This window comes from Molossus molossus, unplaced genomic scaffold (assembly GCF_014108415.1).
Source record: "Molossus molossus isolate mMolMol1 unplaced genomic scaffold, mMolMol1.p scaffold_m16_p_3, whole genome shotgun sequence".
In the NCBI taxonomy this organism is placed as follows: Eukaryota; Metazoa; Chordata; class Mammalia; order Chiroptera; family Molossidae; genus Molossus; species Molossus molossus.
The window spans coordinates 73,456,387-73,484,382 of NW_023425366.1; the positions used below are offsets into that span (position 1 = coordinate 73,456,387).

The 27,996-nt window shown below is 38.9% G+C and overlaps 1 protein-coding gene across 2 annotated transcripts in view; it reads right to left on the bottom strand.

Moving 5' to 3' along the window:
- The window catches only part of LOC118641838, a 116,819-nt gene that overhangs the window by 86,013 nt on the left and 2,810 nt on the right, over positions 1–27,996 (bottom strand). For both annotated transcript variants that reach the window (XM_036279429.1, XM_036279428.1), the window contains exons 2-4: positions 20,158–20,246; positions 16,047–18,356; positions 10,389–10,577 (exon numbers count right to left, since the gene is read on the bottom strand). In XM_036279429.1, the coding sequence (XP_036135322.1) occupies positions 10,389–10,577; positions 16,047–18,356; positions 20,158–20,246 (2,588 nt within the window). The remainder of the gene's footprint in view (positions 1–10,388; positions 10,578–16,046; positions 18,357–20,157; positions 20,247–27,996) is intronic.

Genomic DNA, 27,996 nt, shown 5'->3' on the forward strand with positions numbered 1-27,996 from the left:
AAATGTAATTTCGAAAGGATAAATCCTTTACTTGGATTTCTCAACTCCCAGGGAGAGGGTGGGATTTGAAGACCACAGACTGCTTCTTCTTCAATAACAACAAGAGCAAAACACCTCTTCTTTCAATTTCTTCTCACACACTATAGTTGCTCCCACACCCTTCTTTTCAATATTGTAGGTAAACAGTTTGCCTTCCTCCCCTCAGCCTGTCCAGCAATGGCCAGCTGGACTTCTGCTGTGGGTCAGTTTGCTGTAGTCCCAGGAAGAATGGTTCTTCTGCTCTCGCGGATTTTCCTCTGGAGAATCGTTCCCAGTGGCTCTTGTCCTGGTCCCTACCTTATTACCTCTGTTTCCTAGAACTGGACTGAAGAGTGTGAATATTAGCTGTTGTCCTGACACACAGATAAGCGTAACAGTAGTTTTCTAGCTCATATATCTGTTTAACTTGTGTAGAAATGGTCAGGGGTAGTATATTCTCAAAGCACAGTTTTTTTTGCAGACATTCAAAAACAATGCTTGTTCTTATAGCTTTTATTTTGTTCACCAAATAAGATGTCATTAGTCACTTGATACTAATCTAGTTTCAGGTGCACGCACTGATGTATTCATCATCATTTATTAAGCTGAATTCATTTAGAATAGTTGCTCTGTCATGAGCAAGGTGCAATGCTAGGCACAATGGAGACAGAGAGATGAGTAAGATAGGGAATGCAGAGGAAGGAGAGTGACTCTGGCTGTAGGGAGGGCAGGACTAAAGGAAGAATATCATTAGATTGGACCCAGAGGAGTGGACAGAATTTCTACAGGAGGATAGGGCTGTGGACTGTTAAATGGACCTGGTATAGATGAATAGCCTGCAGGGGAGAAATAGCTACTGGAAAAACAGACCATGTTGGTTGAATAAACATAATTTTGTGTGTAAAAATAAAGGAGATGAATTATGGGAACATTATGTGATGGCAAAGTTGGAATGCAAATGATATGAGAATTTGTGGGATATCTTGTTTATTGGAATAAAATCAATGAACACTTTAGAACAGACTACTTTAACTCAGGATACGGGATGCCGTCTTCCATGCATCATATTTCAAAATCTTTTAAGGTTGTTTTGCATTCTTTTTTGAATAAGTCTGAGTGTTATATTTGACTTTATATAGTCGGAAAAGTAAACCCCAAATATTATAATAATTTACTGATCCGTCTTTTTGAGCTTTAAGCCTAAATCCAAGCTGCTTCATACACAGCAGTTACTAAAGTTACAGAAGCCCCAAAGGAATTTAAAGCATTTTCCCTTATTTGATTTATTTTCTACATCCTTGGCCTTAAATATTCAGTTACATTTTAATGTTCGTGACTATAATATGCACACCTTCCTGGGCCCATGGATTTATCTTTATTATTATTTTTCTTTTTGCAGTAGCTGTCCATGGTGGATATGTAATCATCCTCCTATTATGTAAAGGTCTGAGGGTAGGCCTTTAAATTATTGTGATCTTTGTTTTTAACAGCATGCCTGGGACTGTTAAAACAGCTCACTTATTTACAAGCAGATTTGATTATGTGGATGAGCAGTTTTCTGTTCATTCGGTTACCAAGACAGAGCTAATCAACATACTCTTACATAAACACAGACATAAAATGTGTGTTAAAGTCCAGTGAAGCAGCAAGCCCACACCTGCTGCAGCTTCAGACTGCTAGGGTTCTCAGCAACGGTCCCTGTGGAACTTTGAACCAAATAGAAAGCATATCCAAATGAGACTTTGTCACCAAAATTTGGCTTGCTAGATGAGCCTTTTAATAAGTGAAACCTTAACACAGAAAGAGCCCTTAAATATCTTGCTATTACTAAAATTGCACATCGACTTCTGTACTCTTGAAAAATTTTAATACTTCCCTCCCCTTTTTAATCCTCACCCGAGATACGTTTTTATTGATTTTTAGAGAGAGAAGAGAGGAGAGAGAGAGAGACATTGATATGAGAGAGAAACATCCCTCAGTTGCCTCCCACATGCACCCTGACGAGGGTTCAAATCTGAAACCCAGGCATGTGCCCTGACCAGGAATCGAACCCACAGTGTTTTGGTGTATGTGACGATGCTCCAACCAACTGAACCACGTGGCCAGGACTGCTTCCTTTTTTTGACATTAGAAGAAAAAATATAAAATACTTAGCTCAGTTCCAGGTGTCTTTAAACATTCTCATATGTCTTTCATTCCACTATACTACTTGATAATAAAAAGTGGTATCTAGTGAAGTAAGACCCTGTTTGGACTTTTCTGGAGAGAGAGGCCAAGGTCAGGTTAGAATGGTCCAACCAGAGGCAGTGAGCTGCAGTGTTCAAGAGCAGGGACCCTGGTCAGGTTGGGTTTGAGACCTAGTCCGTCACTAACTCCGGCCAAGTGACATTGGGCAAGTCCCGTAGCCTGTCCATGACCGGGCTTCCTCATCTGGGAAAGTGAGGATGAAAATATAGTACTTAACTCACAGTGTTGTTGGGAGAATGAACAAGCTAATGTACTCCAAAGCCTCGCAGAGGAAGCACAATGTAATTTTTAGATCTTATCATTAGAAATTACAGTCCTTTTGCCTGCCTGCCTTTCTTCCTCCCTTTCCCTTTTTCTCTCGCCACCCCACCCTCCTGCTTTCTTATTCCCATGCAAACTAATATTAGAAAATACATTTCCATAATAATTTTTACAGCTGAAATAAGAAAAATGCTCTCAAGTATCCTCACAATTAGACCCCACTCCTTGCCACATCTCTTGGTGAGATTGGAGTCATTCGAGATGACAAAAACCAGAGCCCGCAGGCTTTTCTGATTTTGGTTTGCAGCCTTCGGGTTATGGACCTGGTGTGCCATGGTCGGCGTTCCCCACAGCCGAGCGGGACTGATCAGCTGAGCCCACATACATTCAGACGCCGTTCCTAATGTCTTTTCCAGTTACCACGTAGGACGTCACAGCCAATGAGGTTAGCAGACTGAAAGCACCAGCTGTAATGATGCTCGATAAAGCTGTCAGGTTCTACGCCATGGATTAGTAGCATATCCCGACTCCATAAATGAGATAAAATTTAAACCACCCATGAAACAGTGCTAGCTCCAGCAGCTCTCGGTGAGGGCAGTCTCCCCTGCAAAGCTGCTGAAGAAATACAACATGCCTCCGAAGTGGCTGGGGCTTGGATACACTGAAGAGTAAAGTGGCAGCCGGTTCCCTTCCCTTACGTCTAACGTAAAAACAAATTGTTGGTATAAGTAGACATTAAAAACAGAAGTCATCCCAGAGAAAATACAATCGTTTTAATGCAAGTGATTATGTTAATTTGGCCGGAAATTTGAATTGGTGCGAGTTAGCTGATTCCTGGGTTGCTTCAAGTGGGCACTGGTAAATGTTGAACCAATGAGTCTCCAAAAGGAAATGAAAAAGCCCTGATGTGTGGTGTTTGCCAGTTCCTGTGGCCAATCTGAAGCTACCAATCTGATGCCGCTGAATTGCAGTTATTAGAAAAAAATGTGCGAACTCGGCTGTCATGAACCACTGTGGGCTGGCTCTTGCACACCTTCCCTTATTTCTTTTTCTTAAGAACTGCAGAACGGACGTGAACGTCTAGGAGCACTCATATTGGGAGAGTTCTCCATGAAACAAGTGGTCCTTTCCTCCATGGCACATAAACATCATCTGTTCTTAATCAAACGAAAGATAGTTTCCGTTCAATCTCATTTTTTAGTTTAGATCAATCATAATTTGTTCCAGGTAATAATGGAAACTCTTGTTGCATCTAATAACTATTTTTACTCCATGTAAAATTTTGCTTCTGTTTTTCTTATTTGTAATCAAATTGTTCTTCCCTCCGATTCTTCCTTCTTAGTTGTTATGAGGGGTTAATTCTGATTACTGTAGTATTAATTGTTAAACACTTTGATAATTTTGGTGACATGGGTTTAGAGGTGTGAACTACAGTTGAACTGTCTGCAGTATAAAGATGAAGCAATTCAAGGGTCTGAGGTAACTCGGAAGGAGGAAAGAACTCTGGGGGTGCTCTACAGGGAAGCAGTGCTACGGAAGGGCCTCCCGGGGACGGAAGGGCAGCCCAGGGACCTTTGAAGTACATTGGTATCTGGAGTGTTTTGAAGTTGTTTGCCCTGGAGGGTATGATGTATGCCCTCCCTCCGTCTCTCCTCTGATGTCTTGTTTGGTGTGTGTAGGTATATTCTTTGGAGGGAACTGGAAGAGTAGGGCCAGTGGCTATTGTATCTGACTTACATGCATAACACAAGACTTGTATTCTTAGGTGAAAAGAAAGAAAAGTTTCAGACCGGGAGTTTATCAAACACAAGGTCAAGAGACACTTGAATGACAGTTCAGGAATATGGCAGGCTGGGCAATCCAGTCTGGGGAGTCCATCTGGGTGAAATTTCAGCTATTTACTCGCCTCAGGACTGAGGCTGATTTGCGTACACTGAGAACAAAACCTCTAATTCTCAATGAAATCTACTTTGCCTTTCCCCGTCTGAGGCATTACTAGAGCACTGTCGAGGGGGTATCCTCCTTCAGGGGTGGAAAACCTTTTTTTTTTTTTTTTTTTGCCAAGGGCCCTTTGGATATTTATAACATCATCTGAGCCCCATTCAAAATGATCAACTTAAAAATGAGCTGTACTTGTTCAGGCTAACTGGTGAGGCTGGGATGTTAGCTGGCGTTGACTTTGAGGGCCTTGCGTGGCCCGCGGCGGGCCAGACGTTCCCCACCCCTCACAGTGTGCCTGTGGGTGATGCTCGATCGCTGCTGTAATGTGAGCACACGGCACTGGTGTTGCACGCGCTGCGGCACACTCAGATGAGTAGTGTAGGGACAGTTTAATAAAAGTACTATTTACAAAGTGCTGTTAGGTTTTAAGGAAATCAGGTGTGATATAGTGGAATTAAGACTAGTCCGTTTAACATTGAACAGGTAAGGGGAGGAAGCAGATACCAAACCAGAACCAGAGCCACAGAAGGCTGCATGGAGGGGCCGCTTCACAGGAGTGTGGCTTTGGGGACACAACCAGCCCGTGGCACACCCCAGGGAGAATGCGAGGCAAAGTCCAATTTTATCAAGAATTAGAATTGGGTTTAAGGCAGGTCCTTCGAGGTGAGCCCTTGATCAGGACTGGGTCAGAACCATGACTTAACAGGCTGGCACTTACAGACATGCAAGGTGAAGATTCTGAGGGTTTCAAAGAGACTAAGGAAATAAACTGTTGGTGCTTTCTGTTGAAAATTTGATGGTTTGGCAGGGTTGGGGGTGAGTTTCTGTAATGAACAATAAAAATATTTGCCTACTCAAGAGTGTCCTGGAAAGTAAAGATGTGTTAATACAAGGCATGGGGTAAGGTCATGTACTTTAGACTGAGGTTTGTGGAAGCAGGTTCTGGTCCTCAGTGTCTAAGACCTGCTCCCTCCAGGCTCCTGTTGATCTTCCCTATTGGCCAAGCCCAACAGGAAGCCAGAGGACACATTAGACCCTTGAAAGAGTTCCAAAAGGTAAGACTCTGGGGGCAGAAAGTAAAGTGGGGGAAAAGCAAAAAAATAAGGTACAGGGGCAAATGGAAGCTATTTGAAGGTGTGGGTTCAAGATAGTGGAATAAGCACAAACCCAGTCTCCCATTTTGACAGAAAAGCTAGAAGGTATATATGTGGTAGGCCCTAATTCCTGAAGGTTTTTATTTCATGAACACCATGGTGAATTCAGTTACACCTATGTAGAAGCAGGGGTTGCAGCTAATTTTTTCTACCTAATAAAGGAGAGAGGCATTTCAAAGTCTAGAGGAAAATCAGGAAGGGGAGAGAGGTGTGTTTTGAAGCAAGAAGAAAAATTTCAGTAGACTAGTAACTGGGAAATAACAGGTCCAGAATTATTCTGTAAGCCGTGGAGTGAAATCACAGCTGAGGATCTATGTGAGAAAGTTTCTTTTTTCTATTGAAATATATTTAACACATAGCACTGTGCAAATTTAAGGTGTACAGCATGTTAATTTGATACATTTATACACTGCAATATGATTGCCATTGTAGTGATAATTAGCACCTCTATCACGTTACATGATTATCCTTTCTTTTGAGTGGTTAGAATAATTAAGTTCTGGTCTCTTAGCAACTTTGATGATTATAATACAATATTGTTGTCTGTATTTACTGCACTGAGAATTTTGGCTCTAGAACTCACTACTCTTTGCAAGTTTGTACTCTTAACATCTGTCCTGTACCCCACTCCTTATATCTTGGTAACCATCATTTACTCTCTATTTTAACAAGTTTGGCTTTTTTAGATTTCATATATGTGATATAGTACAGTACTTGTCTTTTTCTGTTTGACGTCATCGTGAGAAAGTTTTGATGCAGAATGCTGGGAGCATGACCAAGAGTGAGAACCTAGGGGCCAGAGAGGCCCTAGGTCCAAACGCCAGGATGATCAACTGGAGCGCCAGGGCAGAGAAGCAGGTAATGTGATGTCTGCATGGCCCTCACTTTGAACTCCAGCATGGGTCAATTAGCAGCAAGGACTGTACTTGCCTCCAGCCAAGAACAGATAAGTGTGTGAAGAGTCAAAGACCAAGGACTGAGGACACCAGATGGGATACAGAATATCCTGTGCAGTGGTAAGTGGCTTGTTGCAACTTGAAACATCCTCACACTGAATACAGCGAAAACCGTCCTTGGTTCATTACTTGCCCAGATAGGGAGCTCAGTCGGAGGCATCGGGTGGACAGGGAATTTGAACCAAAGAATAAACACCCAGTCGAAAATCACAAAGCATCTGAGAAAAGCCAACACTATGAAAGATAATAAACTCAGCAAACTGAGGAAACCAGAGCAATTATATTAAAACTGTACACACTGTATGCAATGTTCTCAGAGGTATAAAAAATAAAAGATGTTCAATAAAAAAGAATCACTTAAAGATCTTTGAAATAAAAAAAGTTAAAAAAGCAGGTTAAAGAGAAGGAAGGATTTAGGTGTAGGGAGAGTTGCTGAGTTGAAAGGCAGAGCTAAGACATCTCTCAGAATGTAGCACACTGTTGAGGAGATGCAAAGTACAAAGGGAAACTTAAGGCATATGGAGGATAGGCCAAAAGCTTAAATGCCTAAAATGCTTAAAAGCTTAAAAAGGGCGCGAACAGGAAGCAATAGAAAAGAGAAATAAAGCAATTATTTGAAGAAATTGTATCTAAAAACTTATGAGACTTGAAGCATCAATAGCCTACGAACTGCCAAAGATGAAAATATATAAAAAATACACACAATAATGTACATACTAGAAAGCCTTTAAAATGTCAAGAATAAAGAGAAAATCCTAAGAACTAATAGAGACAAAAGTTAGGTTAATGACGAAAGTTGTGAGAATGATACTGGATTCAGACTTCTCATCAGCAGCACTGGTTATGGGAAGATAGTGAACTGGGTTCTGCAATAACCTGAACCTGGAATTCTATACAAACTATGCCAAACTACCATTCAGAATTAAGGGAGAAGTGAATATATTTTCAGATATATAAGGACTCAGTCTACTTCCCAAAGAATCTCTGTGAAAAATTATTAAAGGATTACTATAATAATAAGAAAAAAATCCTTTTGGAAGTAATTGGTGCAAAAAAAGCAATGATGAGGAAAAAAATTAATGAACTATATTAACTATTCATTATTAAAATATTTTTTAAAAAATCTGAACCAAATTCTAGAATATAGAAATTGATAAGTGGGGGCAGGGGGAATATGAGTGGGGAAAAATTAACATATTATAAAATGTGAGGCAGCAAGAATATTTTATTGGAAGTCTACCATAATATAGAAAGGATTCTCCAGGGAAGTATTTCAAGGATCCATGAACAATACTACCCGGCCGTAAAAAAGAAGGACCTCTTACCCTTTTGACAACATGGATGGACCTGGAGGTTATTATTCTAAGCAAAATAAGCCAGTCAGAAAAAGAAGAATACCATTTGTTCTCCCTTATGTGTGGAATCTGATGAACAAAGTTAACTAACGAACAAAATAGAACTAAAGGCATGGATATGTGGAACAGACCAATGTCAGTGGGGTTGGGGTGGTGGGGTCTGGATAAAGAGAGGCGAAGAGATTAGCCAAAGAACATGTGTGCACAGCCCATGGACACAGACAACAGTGTGGTGAAGGCCAGTGGGAAGTGGGGAACGGGAGCTGGGCAGAGGTGGGAGGAGAGTGGCAAGGGGGACATCTGTAATAGTGACAACAATAATAATAATAAAAAAGATATTATCCAGGGGAGTATTTCAAGGATCCATGAACAATAGAAGGATAATAAAACAACCCTGTATAGTAGTATATGTAAGAATAAAATATAGATTCCAGACACTGAGTCCTTGAGGCCAAATAGGAAGAAGCACCTGGAGAAATTAGACATCGATGAAAGGACAAGAAGAAAAACTATCAAGACAAATGGAGCATTTAAATTGTATCCTTCACTGTTCATGTGAATGTAAGAATGATGTGGTGGGGATGATACAGTACTTATGGAAATTGCTTACAATTTTGTCCACACATTTGTAGCTACATTCAGTCCCTAACTTGAGCCAGCTCTCTGATTCACGCGGATAAATTACACGACTGCCTTCGTGAACTGTACTCCCATCATTCCATCAGCTTGTCTGTAGGACGTAACCCAAGACACTCACTATTTTCTCCATCATAAAGACACCTTTCTCTGCATCACAACTCTTGAATTCCTGGGCCCAATTCCAACGTGTGTGTGAGGTTTCCCCAGACCAACAACAAGCAACTCTCTGGACACCAGCTGGATGTCTTATAATCGAGCTCAATTCTGACATTGTCTACCTGGAGATAGCAAGAGATTCCACAGGTTCAGGGCTCTGTCCTACAAGACTACTCCTCCCTCTACCACTTCAGATGCCAGTCTCAGGTCCAGGTGCTTCTGACCAACAGGCTAAAAACTAAAAATTCCAGTGACCTCCTTCAACTCAACATGACTATTGCAACTCCAAGTTGTTGCCTGTACTTCTGACTGACTGGCTAGGTTCCAAGGACCAACTCCTTGGGTTCCATTGATTTGCTACAGTAGCTCACAAAACTCAGAGAAACATTATACTTACTAGATATTTGCATTTTTACCCCTGATTTATAATAAAGGGATATAATTCCAGAACAGCCAGATGGAGGAGATGCAGAAGGCAAGGTATGGAGAAAGGACTGGGACTCTCTCAGATCTCACCATGTTCACCAACCAGGAAGCTCTCTGAAGTCCAGCCTTTTGGGTTTTATGGAGGCTTCATCACAGAGGCATGATTGATTCAACCTCCAACCTCTCGCCCCTCCTTGGAGCGAAAGCTCCACTCACCTAATTGCACAGTTGGTTCCCTGAGTGATCAGCCCGACCCTAGGTTACCAGGGGCTCTGCAAAAGTTGCCTCATTAACATAACAAAAGACACCTTCATGGATCTCATCACAGGATATCCCAAGGGTTTTAGAAGATTGAGTCAAGAACCGGTGGACAAACAATATATATGAGAAATGTATTTTAGTCATCTGACTGACAAATATATAATTATAAATCACAACATTGCAACAACACTGTATTTTACATTTTAAAAAAATGAAGTTTGCTTAAGTTTCAGCATCAGTGTTTTTCCTGAACAAATGGTTTGTTTTTGTCAATAATATGCAAATGACAAGTGTCTACTAATTGGGTAACTATCTTCTAACAATTTTAGGTGTTAGGGTTTTAGAGCCAGATCAGTATTGGTATGTACTAAATCTACTAATGCCACCCTTTATTTTTTAAATGATTTTCCCCTTCAGTTGGATTTCCTCAGTGATGACCTACCTTGCATTCTCAGTTGTCATTCACTGTGGGCTGGGGTATAATGCTGATTTAATAGCACCCTTTCAGCAGCAAGGGAAACATTATCTCATTAAAGTATACATCTAAAGACACTTCCTTATTTTAGAAATGTTAAAAAAAGAACAAAATTGTTTCTTATAATCAAACATGTTAATCTTGTCTTCTCACTGTACACATACTTCTGAAAAACCATCTCTAATTCTTTGAAGTAGGACACAAATTTAATTCAGTAAAGAAACCTCTGGTTAGTTATTTCAGTTTCTGAAAAGAAAAGCAACCTTAGTAGGCAGTTGTATGTTTTGAAGGAGGCAATTTGCAAAACTGGGATTCCTAGTGGGTAATAGAGTTGATGCTTCTAAAACTATTTTTTTATGTAAAAACATGTAATTATCACATTTCCATGTTCAAACAACAGGGTTTATATTCTGGAAATAAGAGGGAGGGGACCTGGTCAAGCTTCAATAAGACTTTGCCTTTGCTCTGGGTTTGGAAAATAAGGTAATTGTTTACTCACTGGATTCTTCAGTGATGTTGCTGGCAAAGGAACTTCCCCCTGCTGAGCTGCATCTTTGGCCTTTGAATTGCTGCCTCCTCCTGGCCCACTGGTCTATTGCTTCCTCCTGGGAACCATCACTGGCCCTTGAACCTCTTGGAGCCAGTTCCTGGGGTAACTTGAAGAGGCTATTTATTTCCAAATTCCAATCTAGAGTAAACCACAGTATATAAGAAAAGTGAGATAATATTTCAAGATAGAATTTCACATATTCCAATCTTTAAAACAGAATCACTATAGACTAGAACTAGAATAATTTAATTTACCTTCCTCATGATTCACTTTCTAAACTTGTATTACTTAAAAAAGAAGAGCCATATAATGGAAAATCGATTTATATAGGAAAGAGGGATCACTACACATTGCCTCAGTTAGATTAAATTCACAGTTAACCCTCGAGCACCAGCAGTATACACAATTCTATATTAATTACTCTGGAGGAGCGAAGTGCAAATAAATTGTTAATCATGTCCTCTGAATGCTCAATAAGAAGGCAAGATATTATTACCTGAGTTAGTTATATTATAATCTAAGTTTACTATTGAACTCAAGGTCTTTATGGTTTGACTTCCATTAATCACAAGAATAAAAATTTCATGATGCTTTTCTTGCTGTGGTGTTGGTTCAAAATGAGAAAAAGAGGGGAAAAAGCCAGAGTACATAAACTTTTGATAATCTTCTTTTTGAATAAATAACTATTTAATAATTTATTAATAAATAACAATAAGAATTTAAAAACTTCTGCATTCTGTCATCACAAGCCACAGTACTGTGTATTAATTAAAAGGAAGAAAATTACAAATAAACTAATTACAATACAAACTTTAAGAAAATAACTAATAAAGTGAAATAAAACTAAACCAAAGTAGCAGAGCCTATAATATCTAGAAAGTCATTTGTAGGTTTAGAATTGGCTAAGATTTTACTTACTTTACCTTTTTTGGTACTATAAGAAGAGGTAAACAACATCAATTTAAAAAGAGACCGACTCTTATCCTTTATTTTTATTCTATTCCCAGGAGCAAATGAGTTTTTAAAACTTGATCTTTGTAAACAAAACTCTAACTTAGCAGTATCAAAGTTTGTTCTCAGAACTATTTAGGGATCTAAGGACTGTCTAAGGATCTCTGATATATCCATGAGTAAATTGTCTTCTTTATTTTTATGTATAATTATTAATGATAATTTGCATAATAATTTAAATTTCACTTGTCAGGGCCAAAGACACACCATGGGAAAGAGTTACTATTCATTCCTTTGGTCTTCCAGAACTCCGCTGTTGACTCCTACCTGTTCCCTAGGAGGTGAGAGGGTGACAGAAAGACAACATTAAATCTGTGATATTTACTACTGCTCTCTTTTTAGATACTAATTTCCACCATGCTGGTGACTTGGTCCACAGCTATGAACAAGAGGACTTTTGTTCCTCTGGAACTTGACAGAGCGGTGGAACTTTAAAAAATGCTACAGAACTGGCCTCTGGCCGTTTTCTCCAATGCTCCTATAGTTCCATGACTTGTAGCGACAGAATGTCCGCGCTGATCCCAAGCCATCCATGAGAAGAAGTTTCTAATGTCAAATATTTTACATTTAAAAGTGATTGTTTCTGAAATGGAAAACAATGGAGAAAAAAGAAGTCCTATGGTCCTAGGAAACTGTGTGATGGAAATATGGCCCTGTGACGCGGTGGGAAAAGTTTTCATTTAGAGTATCTTTTTATGTACTCAAATGAGGAGAAAATATGTGGCCTACTGCATGTTTTGAAGTTTCATTTGAGACAATTTGTAATGCCCACTTGAGTGCAAAGCATCATTCCCATTGTCCCGCTTGTTATTTGTAGTCTCAGGTTTGCAAAAATGTAGAACACCTTTTATATGCTTAAAAACTTCTACAAGATTTCTTTCAAGTAGTCATTCAGTCTAAGCTTGAACACTTTGCAGACTCAAATTTGCTACCTTTTTACTACTTGAATCAGCATGATCCTTGAGTACTTCAAGCTGATAGAAAGTTTTACCACAGCAAATTGAATCTATATCTTAGTAACCTACATTCACATGTTACTGTCTCCCTCATTCCATAAATACCCAATAGATGTTTACTGAGACATTCTAGGAATCAGGCAATTTGGTTGGGGCTAGAATGAAGACACTGAAGTTTCTTGAAGGATCTCTGTCAAAATACACACTATCACTTTGCAGAAACAATATGCTAATCCGTTAAAGAACACCTTAATATCTTATCAAGCATGAGTGAGAAAGTTACCACTCTGAAAACCAGAGGTCGGCCCGGAAAGTGAGTTGGAAGCCAAGGAGAGGAAAAAGCACATCTGGGAGGAGCCTGGCTGGAGGACAGCATGGGCATGGCTGGGCCCTGGACCCTGGGCCCTGGACTTGCTCATCTATTGAGAAATGTTGAAATGGGCACAAGTGCGGAAAGTTCCCAATTTCACCAGAAATCAGCCTGTTGGAAATGATCTCAGCAGTTGTATTCGGCTACTGGAAAAGAAATCAGCTTTCATTCATCTTGGTGCAGACTTTGGGACCACAAAGCTTCTCAGAGATGCAGTCCTCTGTACCTTGTTGCATTGGTGTGGGCTTTTGGAATCATGACTTCCTTAGGGGCACAGGGAAACAGAATATCTTACACAGTGCAAGCAAATTTTGTGACATATTACACATGAAGGGCTGTCTAATTATAAATATCTCTATGCCATTGAAATGTCATTTACTCCTCTCATCTTTTATTTTCTCAGAGGAGCCTAGTTTTGGTTTTCTCATTATAATTTTTTTATGACAGAGTTTCTGAGAATTTGTGGCAAAGATTTTGAAAATGTATTTCAGTCCATTTAAAGTTGAAGAAATGAGTCCCTGAGAAACCTCTCTACCCAAGAAGGTACAGACCTGACCTGGCAGAGGAGAACCCGGATTTAGTTTTGAGGTGTTCAGGCTGATATCCTTCCCTTTGTGCCACTGGCTCTTCTACCTCCCACCACCTGCCCATCCCCACCCTCTCTTGTTTATCCAGCTCAGAAGTCGTAGATTTTTCAGTCTGCACTGTCTTCTAAGTCATATAATCTAGAATTTATATATATCAAAAATCCAGATCTCCAGCTACCTTAAAAAAAGCAAAAAGCCTTGCTGTACTAGACCCACATTCTCATTCCCTCAGGACAGTACTCCCTCTAGTTCACCAACACTCAGGGGCAGCCGGCTACACTCATTTACACGGCAGGCCTGGGCCCTGTCTGCAGTCTGGATGGTGACCTCTAGTTAAATCCCAAGGGCATGCTCATGGGTGGAGGGAATGATGCACTCATGCCAGGGATTCTTAATCTGAGGTTCGCGGCTGGACTCTGAGGAGTTGAAGGACCCCTTTGAAAATACAGGCATATGTTGGTGCCTATATCAAATGCATGATTTTCTGGTGAAACAGTACAAAGATGTTCTGGCTTCTCAAAGCAATCTGCACCCTAAAACAATGACCAAATCTTGACCTGAGCTATCAATAGTATGATGAAAACAGTATTAAACAAAGTATAAAAATACTTAGAGCTCAAGGAGAATCAAAGTCATGCAACATTTATAGATTCAAATATCTTTTAATATAAACATTTAAATTGCTGAATTATCTTCCTGGTTCTTTGTGTTTGTATGTGAACAGAGTTTTACACAAAAAAAGCCTGTTGTGACTTCCCTGAATTCAGTATTTTATTCAACAATATTCATTGAGTGTGTCCACTACAGGACAGGCCTTGTTCTGGTGCTGTGGATATAGCAATGATTAAATCAGAGAAATCCATACCCTCATGACTCCATCCTAGTGGGAGAAGACAGAACCACAACAACAAAATCCCCAGTAGTGTGTGTGTGTGTGTGTGTGTGTGTGTAGCACATTAGAAAGTAAAAGTGCTATGTGTTTGAGTAAAACATGGAAGAAAGACAGAGTGTGCTTGGGCTGTGATGGAGTGTTTCACTGAGAAGGCACCATGTGAGCAAAGATTTGGAGAGATGAAAGTGAACCATGTGGACACATGAGGGAAGGTGATTCAGTTAGTGGCAGCTGCTCAAGCAAGGGATTGATGGGGGATCTTTTATGGAAGGTTCTAGCAACTCAAGGGAGTCCATGTGGCTGGAACAGAGTGATGGAGCAAGAGAAGTAGAGGAATAAGAGTTATAGGAACAGCCTTTTGATGAGTCGCAGTAACACAGAGAGTTGTGCTGCAATTGTGCATCAAATGTGACCATTTAAGAGCCTATTAAAGTGCAATATCAGCTTTGGGAGGATTCTGACTTGAGTGATTAATTTTATTAAGGACATACGCCTTGCTGGAAGAGACAGTCCAGGGAAGGGCATATCGTGGGGAAAGGAGAGTCAGCCTGGGTGGGAAGAATATACATCTAGATGAGCACATGTCTTCTCTGGGAGACACAGTACTCTTAGTGCAGGTCTATGTCTTGAAGACCTAGATAATTATGGACTGAACTCCATGCTGAGATGAATGCCATCCACCTTGGCATCTGGAGGTATGTTGGTTCTGGGAAGCCAACTGTGACTGGTAGATCTTTGCTTTAGGGTACTCATCTCAAGCGGTGACTGTGTAGATTGTGTGTTGTTGTAGGACATTTCTTCTCCATGCAGTACATTTCACATTTCACGACAACACTTAAGTAATTGATCATGCTTTTGTATTTTATATTAACTTCTACATTTTGTTAATTCTACTTTAAAATAGAACAACAAAGAAGAGAGAGCTTCTCAATGAAGTTTCAGCATTCCAAATTCCCAGAGAAGTTAGGAATGTTACTGGCAGTATGAAGTTTTTATTTGCTCAAGATATAATTTAATATATAATGTGCAATAACACTAACACAAAATATAAAATATTTTGGACTTACTGAGAAAAACAACAAGGGCTTTTTATGGAGTGACCAAAATGGTATAGTGTGGATCCCAGATTGAAAGCAGACAGGCAGTATTATGTACTTAGGAAAGAGCTTCCACTTCAGTCCTCGTGAGGTCTGGAGAGTTTCTGGGTTCCATCGAGGGTTTGAGCAGGGCCAAGCAATGCACAGGGAGGTCAGAGATCTGCTTGAGTTCAGAGGCCCCATGGATGGCTCAGTCAGGATTAGCCAGGGCCATTTCTGGTTTTTGTCCTTTGCTTTAATTACTATTCCACATGGCCTCCCGAGACATGTATACCATGCTTCTGCAACACCACAGCGAGCTTTCAAAACACACTTTATCACAAACACATTTTTCCTATTCTTCTAAACATGCTTAGCTTGCAGGAAGAAAAGAAATGGTAGATTTTTTAAAGAGTGGCAAAAGGCTAATGTCTCCTACAAAATTGATTTGGCAATACATCAACCTTTTAAAGAGAAATTGATTTTTTTTTTTTACTTTATATTAAACTGTAGCCTTGGTGATTTTGTTATGCACTGTTTATGAGTGGGGTGGGTGATATATGCTTGCCCGTATTCATCTAACTCTAAAATACTCCATATATCTTCAGCAATAAAAAAAAATCCAAAGTAATAAAAAAAAGCCCTCCCATTAAGACTTCCCAAAGCTCTAACATGTAAAAGTAAAGAAAGTGAAAGATGGTGTGTAGCACTGTACCTCTCAAAATCTTTTGCTTCTGAGGTGAACGCAGTATGTCTATTCGGTGATAGTAATTTTCCTTTGGACCATTTTTATCCTCTGCAGAATTTGGCCTTCTCGATGCAATTTTTTGGCACTCTGCCACCTTCTGTTTAGAGCTGGTGAGTCCAAAGTTTATTTCATCACGGTTACTGTGTTGGTCTGCATCACTGGTCGGTGGTTTCTCAATAAGAAACAGATTATCTGTGGCACACACGGCAGACTTGAACTCAGCAGTGTTTGGTGGGAAATCCATTTGAAAACAGGTTTCATCATGATTCTCAGCTGATAGGTCTTCAAAATCTCTGTGGCACGTAGTCTCTGCCACTGGCCTCATGAGGAACGTGTCCTTTTCAACATTTTCCAGAAAGCGGGGTAACTCTTTAAGGTTTTTTGTTCCTAAGGGACACTCACAATCAGCCAAGCTTTCTTTATCATTTTGAAGATTTAATCTCTGCTCAAACTCATCAGCTATCGAGGCCATGACCAACACTTCTGCATTGCTGGGGGCTACTGTCTCCACACAGCTTGCCTGGGACTCTGCTTGGCCCCATTCCACAGAGCTGTGGCTACGACTGTTGAGGCTGAGACTTGGACCCTGTGCACTCTTCCTTTCCGACAGTCGCTGCGCATCTGTACGAGAGTCACTCTGTAAAGCGGCTTTGTTAACGTCTCTGTCAGTCACATCAACCTGCGCTTCCTCATGGTGTATCACACATTCAGCACAGTGATCAAAGGAAAATGTATCCCCAGGGTTCTCTTTAGGTTCTGAATGTCTGGTGGCCCAGTGGGATGGACAGAATGGGGTGGAAGATGTCACAGTGTTCTGACTGGAAGGGAAAGACTTGGAATTTGAGTTCTCACAGTATTCTGCAGGTGGAATTTTGCTGCCTTTGCAATATGTGTTGGCTGCCTTTTCTCCTATGTGCTTTGCATTGAGAGAAGATGAAGAATAGAAGTCAGAGTCTTTGCTGTCCAGAACTGGGAAGATATTAGTAATGGTACTTGGCAAGTTATTTATTCCTTCTGTGCTTTGCTGCGTATATGAGTTCGATGTGATATTTTCTGGAATATCAAAGTTGGTTTTTCTGTCGCTAGCTACATCTTTAGGATCCTCAAAAGGCATTTTACTTAAGTCTGTTTCACTTAAACCTGTGGTCTTTAGGGCCTCATGTGATATAGGAAAAACATTTTTGAGAAGAGTCGCAGCTTCAAAGAGATGTTTCTTTTGCAGGGTGCCCTGATGACTAATTTTAGAGTCCTTCTGCTGAGAGACGGCAGCTTCTAACTCACAGTCATCTAAGACTGCAGATAGTGCATCAAGCTTATTCCTCCTCCTGGGGGTTGAGCCCAGAGAAACCACAACTGTGTCACGACTCTCCTCCTGGACAGCAAAGGCCATGGGAGGAGAGACATGCGAGCAATCCGGACTCCGCTGCTGGTTTTCAAGCTGCCGCTTTTCAGGTAGCCCAATGCCCAATTGTGCAGAAGACCTGGAACATTCTTTAGTCGTGTGATCAAAGGAAACGTTTCTGTATTTAGCTGTCCTCCCCCTTCTTTTAGGATGAGTTATATTAATTATTATATTCTGCCTCTTACTCACATATTTGATGTTAATTCCTTTTCCTACAATGCTAACTTTTAGTGAGGGTTGGTTCTCAGTTCTGGTGGTTTCTTCTTCGTATTTAGACAAAGACTCAGATTTTAGTTCTTCTATCAATATATTCTTGTAATTATAAGAGCGGCTTCTAGAAGAGTAACATCTTGGACTATGTCTGACAGAGTAACACTGGTGACATTTTGGACATCTCTTTTTTGTTGGGAATCGCATTTCTGTTTTACAGAAAATTCTATTCTTGTTTGCTACTTGAATATAGAAATTCCCACATTTTACTTCTGTGATAATTTTGCCTTTTGCTGGTTCATAGCCTTCTATTGTGTTCGGGAAATCCTGCAGTGTAATTTTTTCTGACAATGATTCTTCACAGTCATTAAACATGACCACTGGAAAGACTTTCCTTAGTTGATGAGAAATGGACGGGAAAGAATCATCATTTTCCTTCTCCCTACTTATTTTACTGCCAGATGGAGGTCGCTTCTTATCTTTAGGGAGAAAAGAGGAATTCTGCCTTTCAGTCCTAGAAGCAGATGTACACTCTTCTCCATTTTCCTTAGATTTCCCTAATGCCCCAGTTTGATGAAACACAGCCTCTGAGGTTTCTCCTTTGACTTCCTTTTCAAGACCCTTTACATTTTTTTGGCATGCTTGATTAGCAGGCTGAGGTTCACCTAAAGAGTATGCAAAAAACAAAAAAGTTTCTGTGTGTCCATTTAGAGAGCAGATGTTCCAAATACTAGGATGAAATTCAATGCTTATCCTTTCTAAGTATTTTGAATAACATTTTTAGTATGTCAAGGTATTCACCATAAAAGTCATTTCTAATAAATATCTTACTTTAAATCAATTATCTTAGAATGCAGAATATCACTTGGTTGTTTTAGGAAGAATCTAATTAAGCTTAACTTTAAAAGAGACTTCCAAATGAGTGAAGTAAAAATTTCAGAGCAAATTGATGCAAATAAATTTTAAAAGACTTCCTGATAAAGAGCAAGTTGCCATGTTCAGGTACTTGAACATAGCATTATAATACCAAGCTGGAACTAATTTGAGATGGTACAGGAAATAAACATGTAGGTAAAGTGAATGGAAGATACCTAAACACAGTTTCTAGGCAGCCTGTTAAAGAGGTCCGATAGCTCCCTTTGCCTGGGTTAGGGGTTTTTTTATGTGACAGAGAATGTATTTTAGTGTTGCCGGGTCCTCTCATTTTCCAGAAGTAAACTAGAGTCTGGATTTATTATATGAAACCTCCCAATTTCTGGGGATTGGGTCACATTTGGAAAAACCCTCTATAGATGGAGGCCAATATATTTAGGCACCAGCTTTGGCCCAAGAACTGCCAGCTTGCAAATTTTACTCCACTATTTTATAATGTTAGAGTCTTTTGCTATGAGAAATTAGTGGACTTGAGCATGAGTTCCCAGACCTTGAGTACAAAAACATTGAACAAAATATGAAGACCTGATATTATGTTTTAAACGACACCTAAACCGCGTGTCCACAAGGATATTTTTAATAAGTTGATGAAGCTAAATATTATAAAGGATTCTTTATAAATTTACTGGAAATGTTCTTAATTTAAATATGCTTATATGTTTTTAATATAAAATATCAAAACAAACTATACAAACACTAATATAAAGAGTAAATACACACATTCTCTTCAACAGGAAAATAAACAATACCCCACCACTTTGGCTAGAGGGGGCAGAGAAGTATGGAATGCAAAAAAATAATAATAATAATTGTTCTTTCAGAGTCAAATAAAGAATCAGAGGTTTAGGAATCATAACTTTCCAGCTTCAGGAGAGCTATACAAATTCTGATTTGACACACATGTTCTCCAAGCATACTGAACTTCCTTAAAGCGTTGACGGTTCCCGTTTGCCTCTCTTTTAGTCTGAAGGAATGGCTTTTTTCATGGTAAGTACTGAAACAGTTTCCAGTGGGCCTGGTTAGAATCTGAGAGCTATAACATGGAAGTCATGGGGGAAAAGACATAAAGACATGCCCTTTAAAACCCATTTATAATACAGCATGTTCACGAGAGCAGTTTATAGACCGATAGGCTGCCTTCCAGAACTGTAGATTACAATTTATTCTTAAAAAGCACCCTCATGCCAAGAACAGTTCATTTTATAGCCCTCTTCAATTTTATAATTTATAGCCTCTTTCAATTGACTACACTTCAATTTCTGCAAATAAGGAGATAGAACTGAGGTAGTTACATGATAATGTATTAAACACGGGTTCTAAGGATAGAGGTCTTAATAGCTTTTGTCTGAATAAGTAGATATTTCTATTGAAATTTTATTCACAATACTATCAATAATTAGTGCAGAAGTATATATGTAATTACAGTTAACCAAATCCTAAATCATTTTATAAACATTCTGTGATAAAGAAGAAAGTACATAAGCTGGGTATTGCATATTACACATACGTATGAAAGCAATGAATTGGACGTACATATTGTGGGATTCAAGAGTTTCCATTTTTTATAGGCTTTTCTTCTTTTTCTCATTTTTGGGAGCTGAGGGTCTTCAGCTTTCACCGTCCTTTGAAAGTATAAAATTTGAAATTATTTTCCACTCTAAATTTAAGTTTTGTAAAATTACTAACTCAACTAATTGCCAACTTGATAGCATATAGTATCTTTCTCTGGTATCCCAGTGTTCTCCTTTGAATACATTTTATCATAATTATACTTTCCCTCTTTGTTTAATTCTACCCCAACTATTTAGTACATTATTTTATACTACATGAACATTCAAACATATATTTTTCATATGTGTAGACATGTAAGATGCAAATTATAAAATCATATTCTGTTTGATTATTTTATATTCCAATATTTCTTGGCCTAATAGAAATAACTAATTTTTTTATGAAGTTGAACTAAATTAAATATTTTATCTAATTTTTTGTCCTGCTAAATTAAGTGAAGTAGGGAGAGGGATTGCTTTCATTACATTATTATCATATACATTATATTTAAATACAAGTTTAAATGCACACGAAATATTCTTTGTAGAAGAGCAAATTAATTCTTTATCTTTATTGTGAAATAAAGACTTATTTTGTCTGTTGATGTCTTAGCTAATAGAAAGTGTCTGTGGGGAGATATTTGGGGAAAGGCAGCCTCCTAACTTTCCAGGTATCACTTGCAGTAGGCACCAGCCTAAGCTTAGAGTTAAGCCTGATTCCATTGCTTTGCTTTTAGAAGACTGAACTGTCTGCAAAGACGCAAAGAGAAAGCCCCCCACTGAAGTAGTTTGTTTTGAGTGTATTTGGCGGGCTGTGCCTTTACATATCTCAGCAGAGAAGCTCAACTTTTTTCTGTTTTACCATAACTCAAATAAAATAGGCTGGTTTGTGGTCAGTTTTTGCAAAAATGTATTTAAATTCTTATCTCTCTCTTCAAATTTGCTACCTTATAGTAAGGGTTGATTTCAAATTTTTTCCCTCCATAAATTCTCATAACTTTCTGAAAATTTTTTTCCTTAGGCTACCTTTCTTTTTTCTTTATTGATTTTAGAGAGAGAGGAAGGGAAAGGGAGAGAGAGAGATAGAAACATCAATGACAGAGAATATCAAATGGCTGCCTTCTGCATGCCCCACACTGGGCATCAGGCCCACAGCCTGGGCATGTGTCCTGACTGGGAATTGAACTGGTGACGTCTTGGTGTATGGGTTGACACTCAACCACTGAGCCACACCAGCTGGGCAGAATTTTAAACTTCACATGAGGACACCACAATCACTTTAAATCTCTTCTACAATGAATTCACAATATTTACCTATTTCCTTTCTCTAAAAAAGTATGACACAGTTTCTCTCCTTTTCCCACTTTCTATCCCTTCTCCTCCTTCTCTATCCTTCATAGGAAATAGAAGCTAACAAAAGTTCTCCCCATTTTGCAATACTCAAACTACCAACTTCTTGCCCTGGCCAGTTTGGCTCAGCGGTTAGAGCGTCAGCCTGCGGTCCGGAGAGACCCGGGTTCGGTTCCCGCTAAGGGCACGTACCTTGGTTGCAGTTTGTCCCCGGCCCTGGTTGGGTCGTGTGGGTGGCAACCACTCGATGTGTCGCTTTCACGTCGATGTTTCTCTCTCTCTCTCTCTCTCCCTCCCACTCTATCTGAACAAAATATCGAAAAATGTCCTCGGGTGAGGATAAAAAAAAAAAAAAAAAAAAAAAAAAAACAAAAAAAAAACTACCAACTTCTTTGATTTGTATCATATACCATCAAATCTCTTCTATTTTGTGGATGAAGTAAGTGTCCCTGGCGCCATTTTCCTGAGATTATTCTCTTCTTTCTGTAACATCAATTTGTATCTTCCATCGTGTTATTATTTTAGCATATAAACATTTCCTGGGCCCTCCATCTACTGTCGCGTGCCCATGGTCACCTCTACAGCAACACATCTTGAAGGAGTGTCTATATGTACTGACTTCACATTCTCTCCTCACACCCTTTCTCAAACCCACTTCACACAGTCTGGTATCCTTACGACACCTCTCAGAGCCCTCTTGACAGTCACCAGGGACATCTATATTGCCAAAGCCAACAGTCACTTCTCTGTAGTTGGCTTAGTCACACTTTCAGAAGAATTTGACAAAAGTTATCGCTGCATTCCTTTGAATCTAGTCCTTCTTTTAGTTCCATGATGTCACACTCTCCTGGTCCTTGTCTCGCTCTACCGGCCATTCCTTCCTAAATGCCTTTGCTGGGTCTCCTCTCGTTCAACCTGTAATCTTTGGCATTTTCAGGGTTCCTCTCGCTTCTTTATTGACTCTCTTCCCAGGAAATCTTAATCATTTTCATACTTTTAAAATAATCTATACAGATGACTCCTAAATTCATAATTCTACTTCAGACTCCCCTTCCCCAAAGTCCAGGCTTAAGTATCCTACTGCCAAATTGGCATATTTACTTGAATGTCTAATTGTAATCTATTTATCATGTCACAAACACCTTCTCCAATGTCCTCTGCCTTCTCCAATTCTTTACTTCCCAGAATCCTTTCAATTTCAGTCAACAGTTTCACCATCTGTCTAACTCCAATCAACACCTGGCTGTCATCCTTGACGCTTCTCTCTACCTCACTTTCCTTATCAAACCCATCAGCAAGCTTTCCATATTCTGTTTTTAAATATCTTATCCTTAGTATGTCCACTAATTTTTTTCTCCTTTGCTAATGCTCCATTCTAAGCCCCCTTCTTTACATGTATACATATGTAGTTCAGACTTTAAAAACATATATATATAATATATATTCATAATATATGCATAATATATTTAAATATATATTCATTTATATTTTAAATTTGGACTATTGCAATGGCTTTCTGATTTTCTTCTATATTTATATCCTTTGATTATTTACATAGCAGCCAGGTTTTTAAAATATATAAATTAAACCATGCCATCCCCTGTTTAAAACCCTCTCTCTAATGGCCTCCCATTCCACTTTGAAAAAAATCTAAGCACTTTAGTTTTTTTTTTTTTTACACACATGTATAAAGTATAATTTTTTCCACAAGTGAAATACATCACCACTAGGCCTTGGGATATACATTAAGGTACCAATTTCACCACAGATTTGCTGGATTTATATTTTTCATAAATGTTTATTTGTTCTGTGCAAAATTGGCAATAAAGCTCAGGAAAGTTACCATGATTGCAGTTATATATCAGCCAAATTCCATCACATTTGAGACCTTTGTATTGAATTTTATAGACCTTTTTTTCTAACTGAGCTCTGACTCATTACTATAATTCACAGGAGAATGAGAAAAAAATGTAAAAAGGAAATACTAACAATATCTTTCCACTGTAGAATTACATAGTGACAGCATTATTCTGAGAAAACTGTTAGAATGTAAAGTTTTTTTTAAAGGTATTAGAAAATTTTACTAGTGCTACTTTTTTGACAAATTACTTAAAAATTTCTTTTGTATTGTTAAGCTGAAATGTTTTCCTTGGAACATTCAAAGGAAATGTTCTGTTATCAATAAGAAGAGAAAGATTCATAAAAGTATAAATAATGATCACTATTAAAATGTTAGACGAGACTAACATAAAATTAATTCAGAAGGTTACATGCTTAACCACGAGTCCATCCAGGACTCATTTTAATGCCTATTCACCCCAGTTTTCTGTAGAATTTGAAAGCAACTTTAGTCTATTTTTTATAACTTTATTTTCTGGATTTTAACACAAAGCCTATGTTCTCTGCACTAAATGGTTAAAAAAAATGTACACATATAAAACATATTATGAAAATTTTAAGTTTAAAAATATTCAAAGAGAAGAAAATTCTGACATTTCTATTTACTTACATTTTAAGTATACAAACTTATCTCTTGTCATTCCTGATTTTGAATAGCATGTACTTTACATTTTTTGGTCTTAAATTTTTTTTTAAGTATGTACAAGCATGAGAAGAGTTATATTGGAAAACATCTGTTTCAATAATACCCATATGTCACTTCAGACTTACACCATGGGGCTGCAAGGATAAAACTTAGCAAACTTGGCTGTTGGGCAGTAATTGTTAATGAATACTTTCCCAGTGTCCGGAAACTGAACAGCTTTAGTTAAGATCATTTAAGCTATTGCAAGTTGCTTTTCATGCCTCTACCTTCTTTCCTCTGTTGAAAACATTGAAGACTGTTTTTATATCTATATTTATATACTTTCCTATGGGTAAACTTTTAGAATCTATTAGGTTAAAATTTAAAAATGAAAACATCCAAATCTCATGTCCATTGAAACCAACTTTGTCTCTCCCTGAGCATACAACCGGCAGGTTGTTGAAGCTCACAGAGAATATTCATGTCCATCTGCAAAAGAGACTTTTGGAAATCAATGGAGCATACATCTGTTAAGGTATTGCAGTCAGAAGAATAAATATAAAAGTACTTTAATGCCAAAATAGTGATCTTTAAACATAAGCTTTGTTGGAATGTCATCACTCTATCTGACCCATAGTGGGTCAAACATATCTTGGGGGATGAGGGTAACACTTGAAGAGCAAGGAGTCCACCCTTGCAGAATCTGCAGAAATAAAATGCAGGTAGAAAAGAGCATTGTGGCCCTGGCCGGTTGGGCTCAGTGGTTAGAGGGTCGGCCCGCGGGCCAAAGAGTTGCAGGTTTGATTCCGGTCAAGGGCATGTACCTCGGTTGTGGTGCGGTCCCCAGCTCTGGTCAGGCTCCTGCGGGAGGCAGCTAATCGATGGGTTTCTCTCACATCGATGTTTCTACCTCCCCCACCCCCCATCTTTCCACTCTGTCTGAAGATAAATGGAAAAATATCCTCGGGTGAGGATGATAAAAGAAAAAGAGCACTGTGCAGTGTGGAATTTATTATTGTTATCATTGCTATTATTATTAACATTTTAAAAGCTAGGTAAAAATTTATATTAGTGAACGAGAAGAAAATTAAACTCACTATTTTATCAAGTTTGATATATTAAGTCACACCAGTGAAGGAATGGAAGGATGAACTAAAAACGAAAATCTCTTATACTTCCAAATGTGTCTACCCATGGATAGGGAGGTGTGAGGTCATCCTCCCAGATCCTCTTTGTTATCAGAGGAGGCTGACACAGGTGTCGTGAGTTACCCCAGGAAACAGAGGGGAGATGCTGCTTCACTTTTCTTTCTCCACACGGCAAGCCTCGGAAAGGTTTTTATTGCTTTACTGTGTTCTTGTAGAGGCTCTTCCTGACATGCTTCAGCAAGTCTTCCTTTCCTCTCTCGCTTTCTTGCAGAATGATTCCAGTGAAAGGAGCAAAGTTGTAATTGGGGAAACCCGGTGTACTTCCTGCTGAGGTCGCCTTACGAGTCTGGCAGTCTGTTGGCTATGGGTTCAAGATTCTGTGCTGGACTTAATGTAAACATGTAAAAACAATGCAAACTTAAAGGAATTTATAGGTTAGCACGAGGATACTCAAACTTGAGAGGGCTTAAAAAGCACTGAGCTACTTGTTAAAAATGTAGACTTTGGGCCTCACTTTAGAGATTCAGATTCTGAGGTGGGGCCCCGGAATATGCATTTTTCAGTAAGTACCCACCCTCCAACCCCACACCAAGTGATTTTGGTTTCAGAAGCACTGTTGGAGCAGATACAATTGATTGGTGGAAGGGAACCTCGTTGCGAAAATCTTTAATAGTCTGGGTCAGGCTTGAGGGAACAATGAATTCAGCTTCACTGAACTCCACTTCACCTTCCTCCTCTCCCACATGGAACCCACTAAGGTTTAAATGTTTTATTTGTTTTTGTTTTAAGCACAGATTCTCTTTCTTTCTATATCAGCAAACTTCTAGGAAAAAATAGAATAAAATACAAAACCTCCTTGAGAGATCACTTTTTATTTCTTCTCAGCCTCCTGTAAAAAGGGTCTCTACCCAAATTGTGTTCTAAATCAACCTTAGGTGTTAATGCCTCAATCTCTCATTGGTCTGTGGGAAACAGAACTTGTGATAAAAATTTAGCAAGTTGGAATAGTAGACCAGGGCTACTGAAGTGAGGAGATACAATGTTGTATTTTCCATTGCTTGTCTCTGTTCACATTTGGTTTCTCAGCGTGAAAGGGCTCCTGTACTATGTTTTGGGTTTGACTTCTGCAAGTTAAAGTGGTTGGCATGGAGGATTACGGTGGAGTGGAAGTGTTCGGAAGGAGGATGTCTGCCGGTGGACAGGGCACCTGAACTGTGATCTTCCTATTTATGATGGTGCACCTATCTTCGCAGAGCTCCAGTGTTTATAGGGCAGGGTTCTTTAGGAGGCATCCCCAGTGAGACTATCTTCCTGGGATTGAATCTGACCCCTGGCTGCTCCATGGTTAACCTGAGGTGAGCCAAAAGAGCTCTAGAAGGAATTTACTTTTGGGTCCAGCTGAGGTAGACAAAACACACCAGTGTGTGCAGCTTCAGATTATCCTAGTCTTATGAGGAATCATGAGACATGGGCCAAAATGTAAGATCATGAGACAAGGGCAGAGATCTGGTCTGTCTAATACATGGATGTGTTCTTGTTCTGTATATGTGGGAGAACATAGCAGTTAATAAACATTTGCTGAATGAATGAGTGAATGACTGAATGCAACGGGCACTATTGTTTCCCAACTTCAGTCATCTGTGGACTACTTTCAAGAGTTTTACTACCCTCCCATGAAATAGCTGTGCTGTTGTTATTGCTTCCTTTTTTGATTCATTAAATTTTTTACTTTAGTTTCGTATTAGACAATACTACATGCAAAATTATGGCTTGTAGCTGATACACATTAAAATAGAAACAAATAAATAATTTAAAAATAACAAAAATATCTTCATCTTCCACCACCCAAAACAATTTTGCATACCAGCAGTGGTACATGTCACTCACTCCATGTCTTATTATCATGACATTATTAGACTAGAAAACCCTGGAGAAGTGTATTTTGCTTTGCTTAATGTCCTCCTTGGTTTTAGAAGGACTATTAAAGTGTAAATTTAGCTAATCCCAGATGCAGAATGATGCATGAATAAATATCAGTATATGAAGAGAACCACTGAATTCAACTACAATTAGAACCCCAGGTACCCTACATTTTTTTCAATTGCTATGTGTGAGAAATCTGTAATTAGGGTTTTCTCCTACTCTGACCTGACCAGCCCAGGGACTTTCAGAACCTATCTTGAGAAACCCATTTCTGTTCACTCAAGTCCTATGTGACACTTTACATTATTCCTCTTTGGCTAGTTATGCTGCTTTCAATTAGACAAGAGGTGATGACTTCATTTCAACACATATTTCAAATAATAAAAAGTTTACTAAAATGGTGTATTTCATTAAGATAAAGAAAGAGAAAAAATAAAGCACATGTGTGCACTTAAATATGTCATTAGTTACCTTGTAAAAGTTAGCAAAAGAATAGGCACAAAGGCTAATTGAATAGATCTCAGGGACTACTCTTTTCTGCTCAAGACTTTCCCTACCTATTAATTAAATGAAGAATACCTTTGAGTTTTCTAAAGAGGAAGGCTGTCTCCTTCTTTGCTTATTAAAGTGGAGGCATACTACTCCAATGACTATATTACAGAAGAGCTATGCTTCTCTGATTACTTAATTGCTGAATTACCAACTCTTGATGGGTTTAAATGATAACCTCTTAACTTTGAACCATTCAACCTTAAACTTCAGTTTGAAGCAGAATTTGACTATACTGTGTCTTGATCTTCCCCCAGAATATAAAATTCCTCAGATTCTTTCATTGAGGAAGTTTTATTCCCCAGGAGCATGTCTCATCAATTCTGCT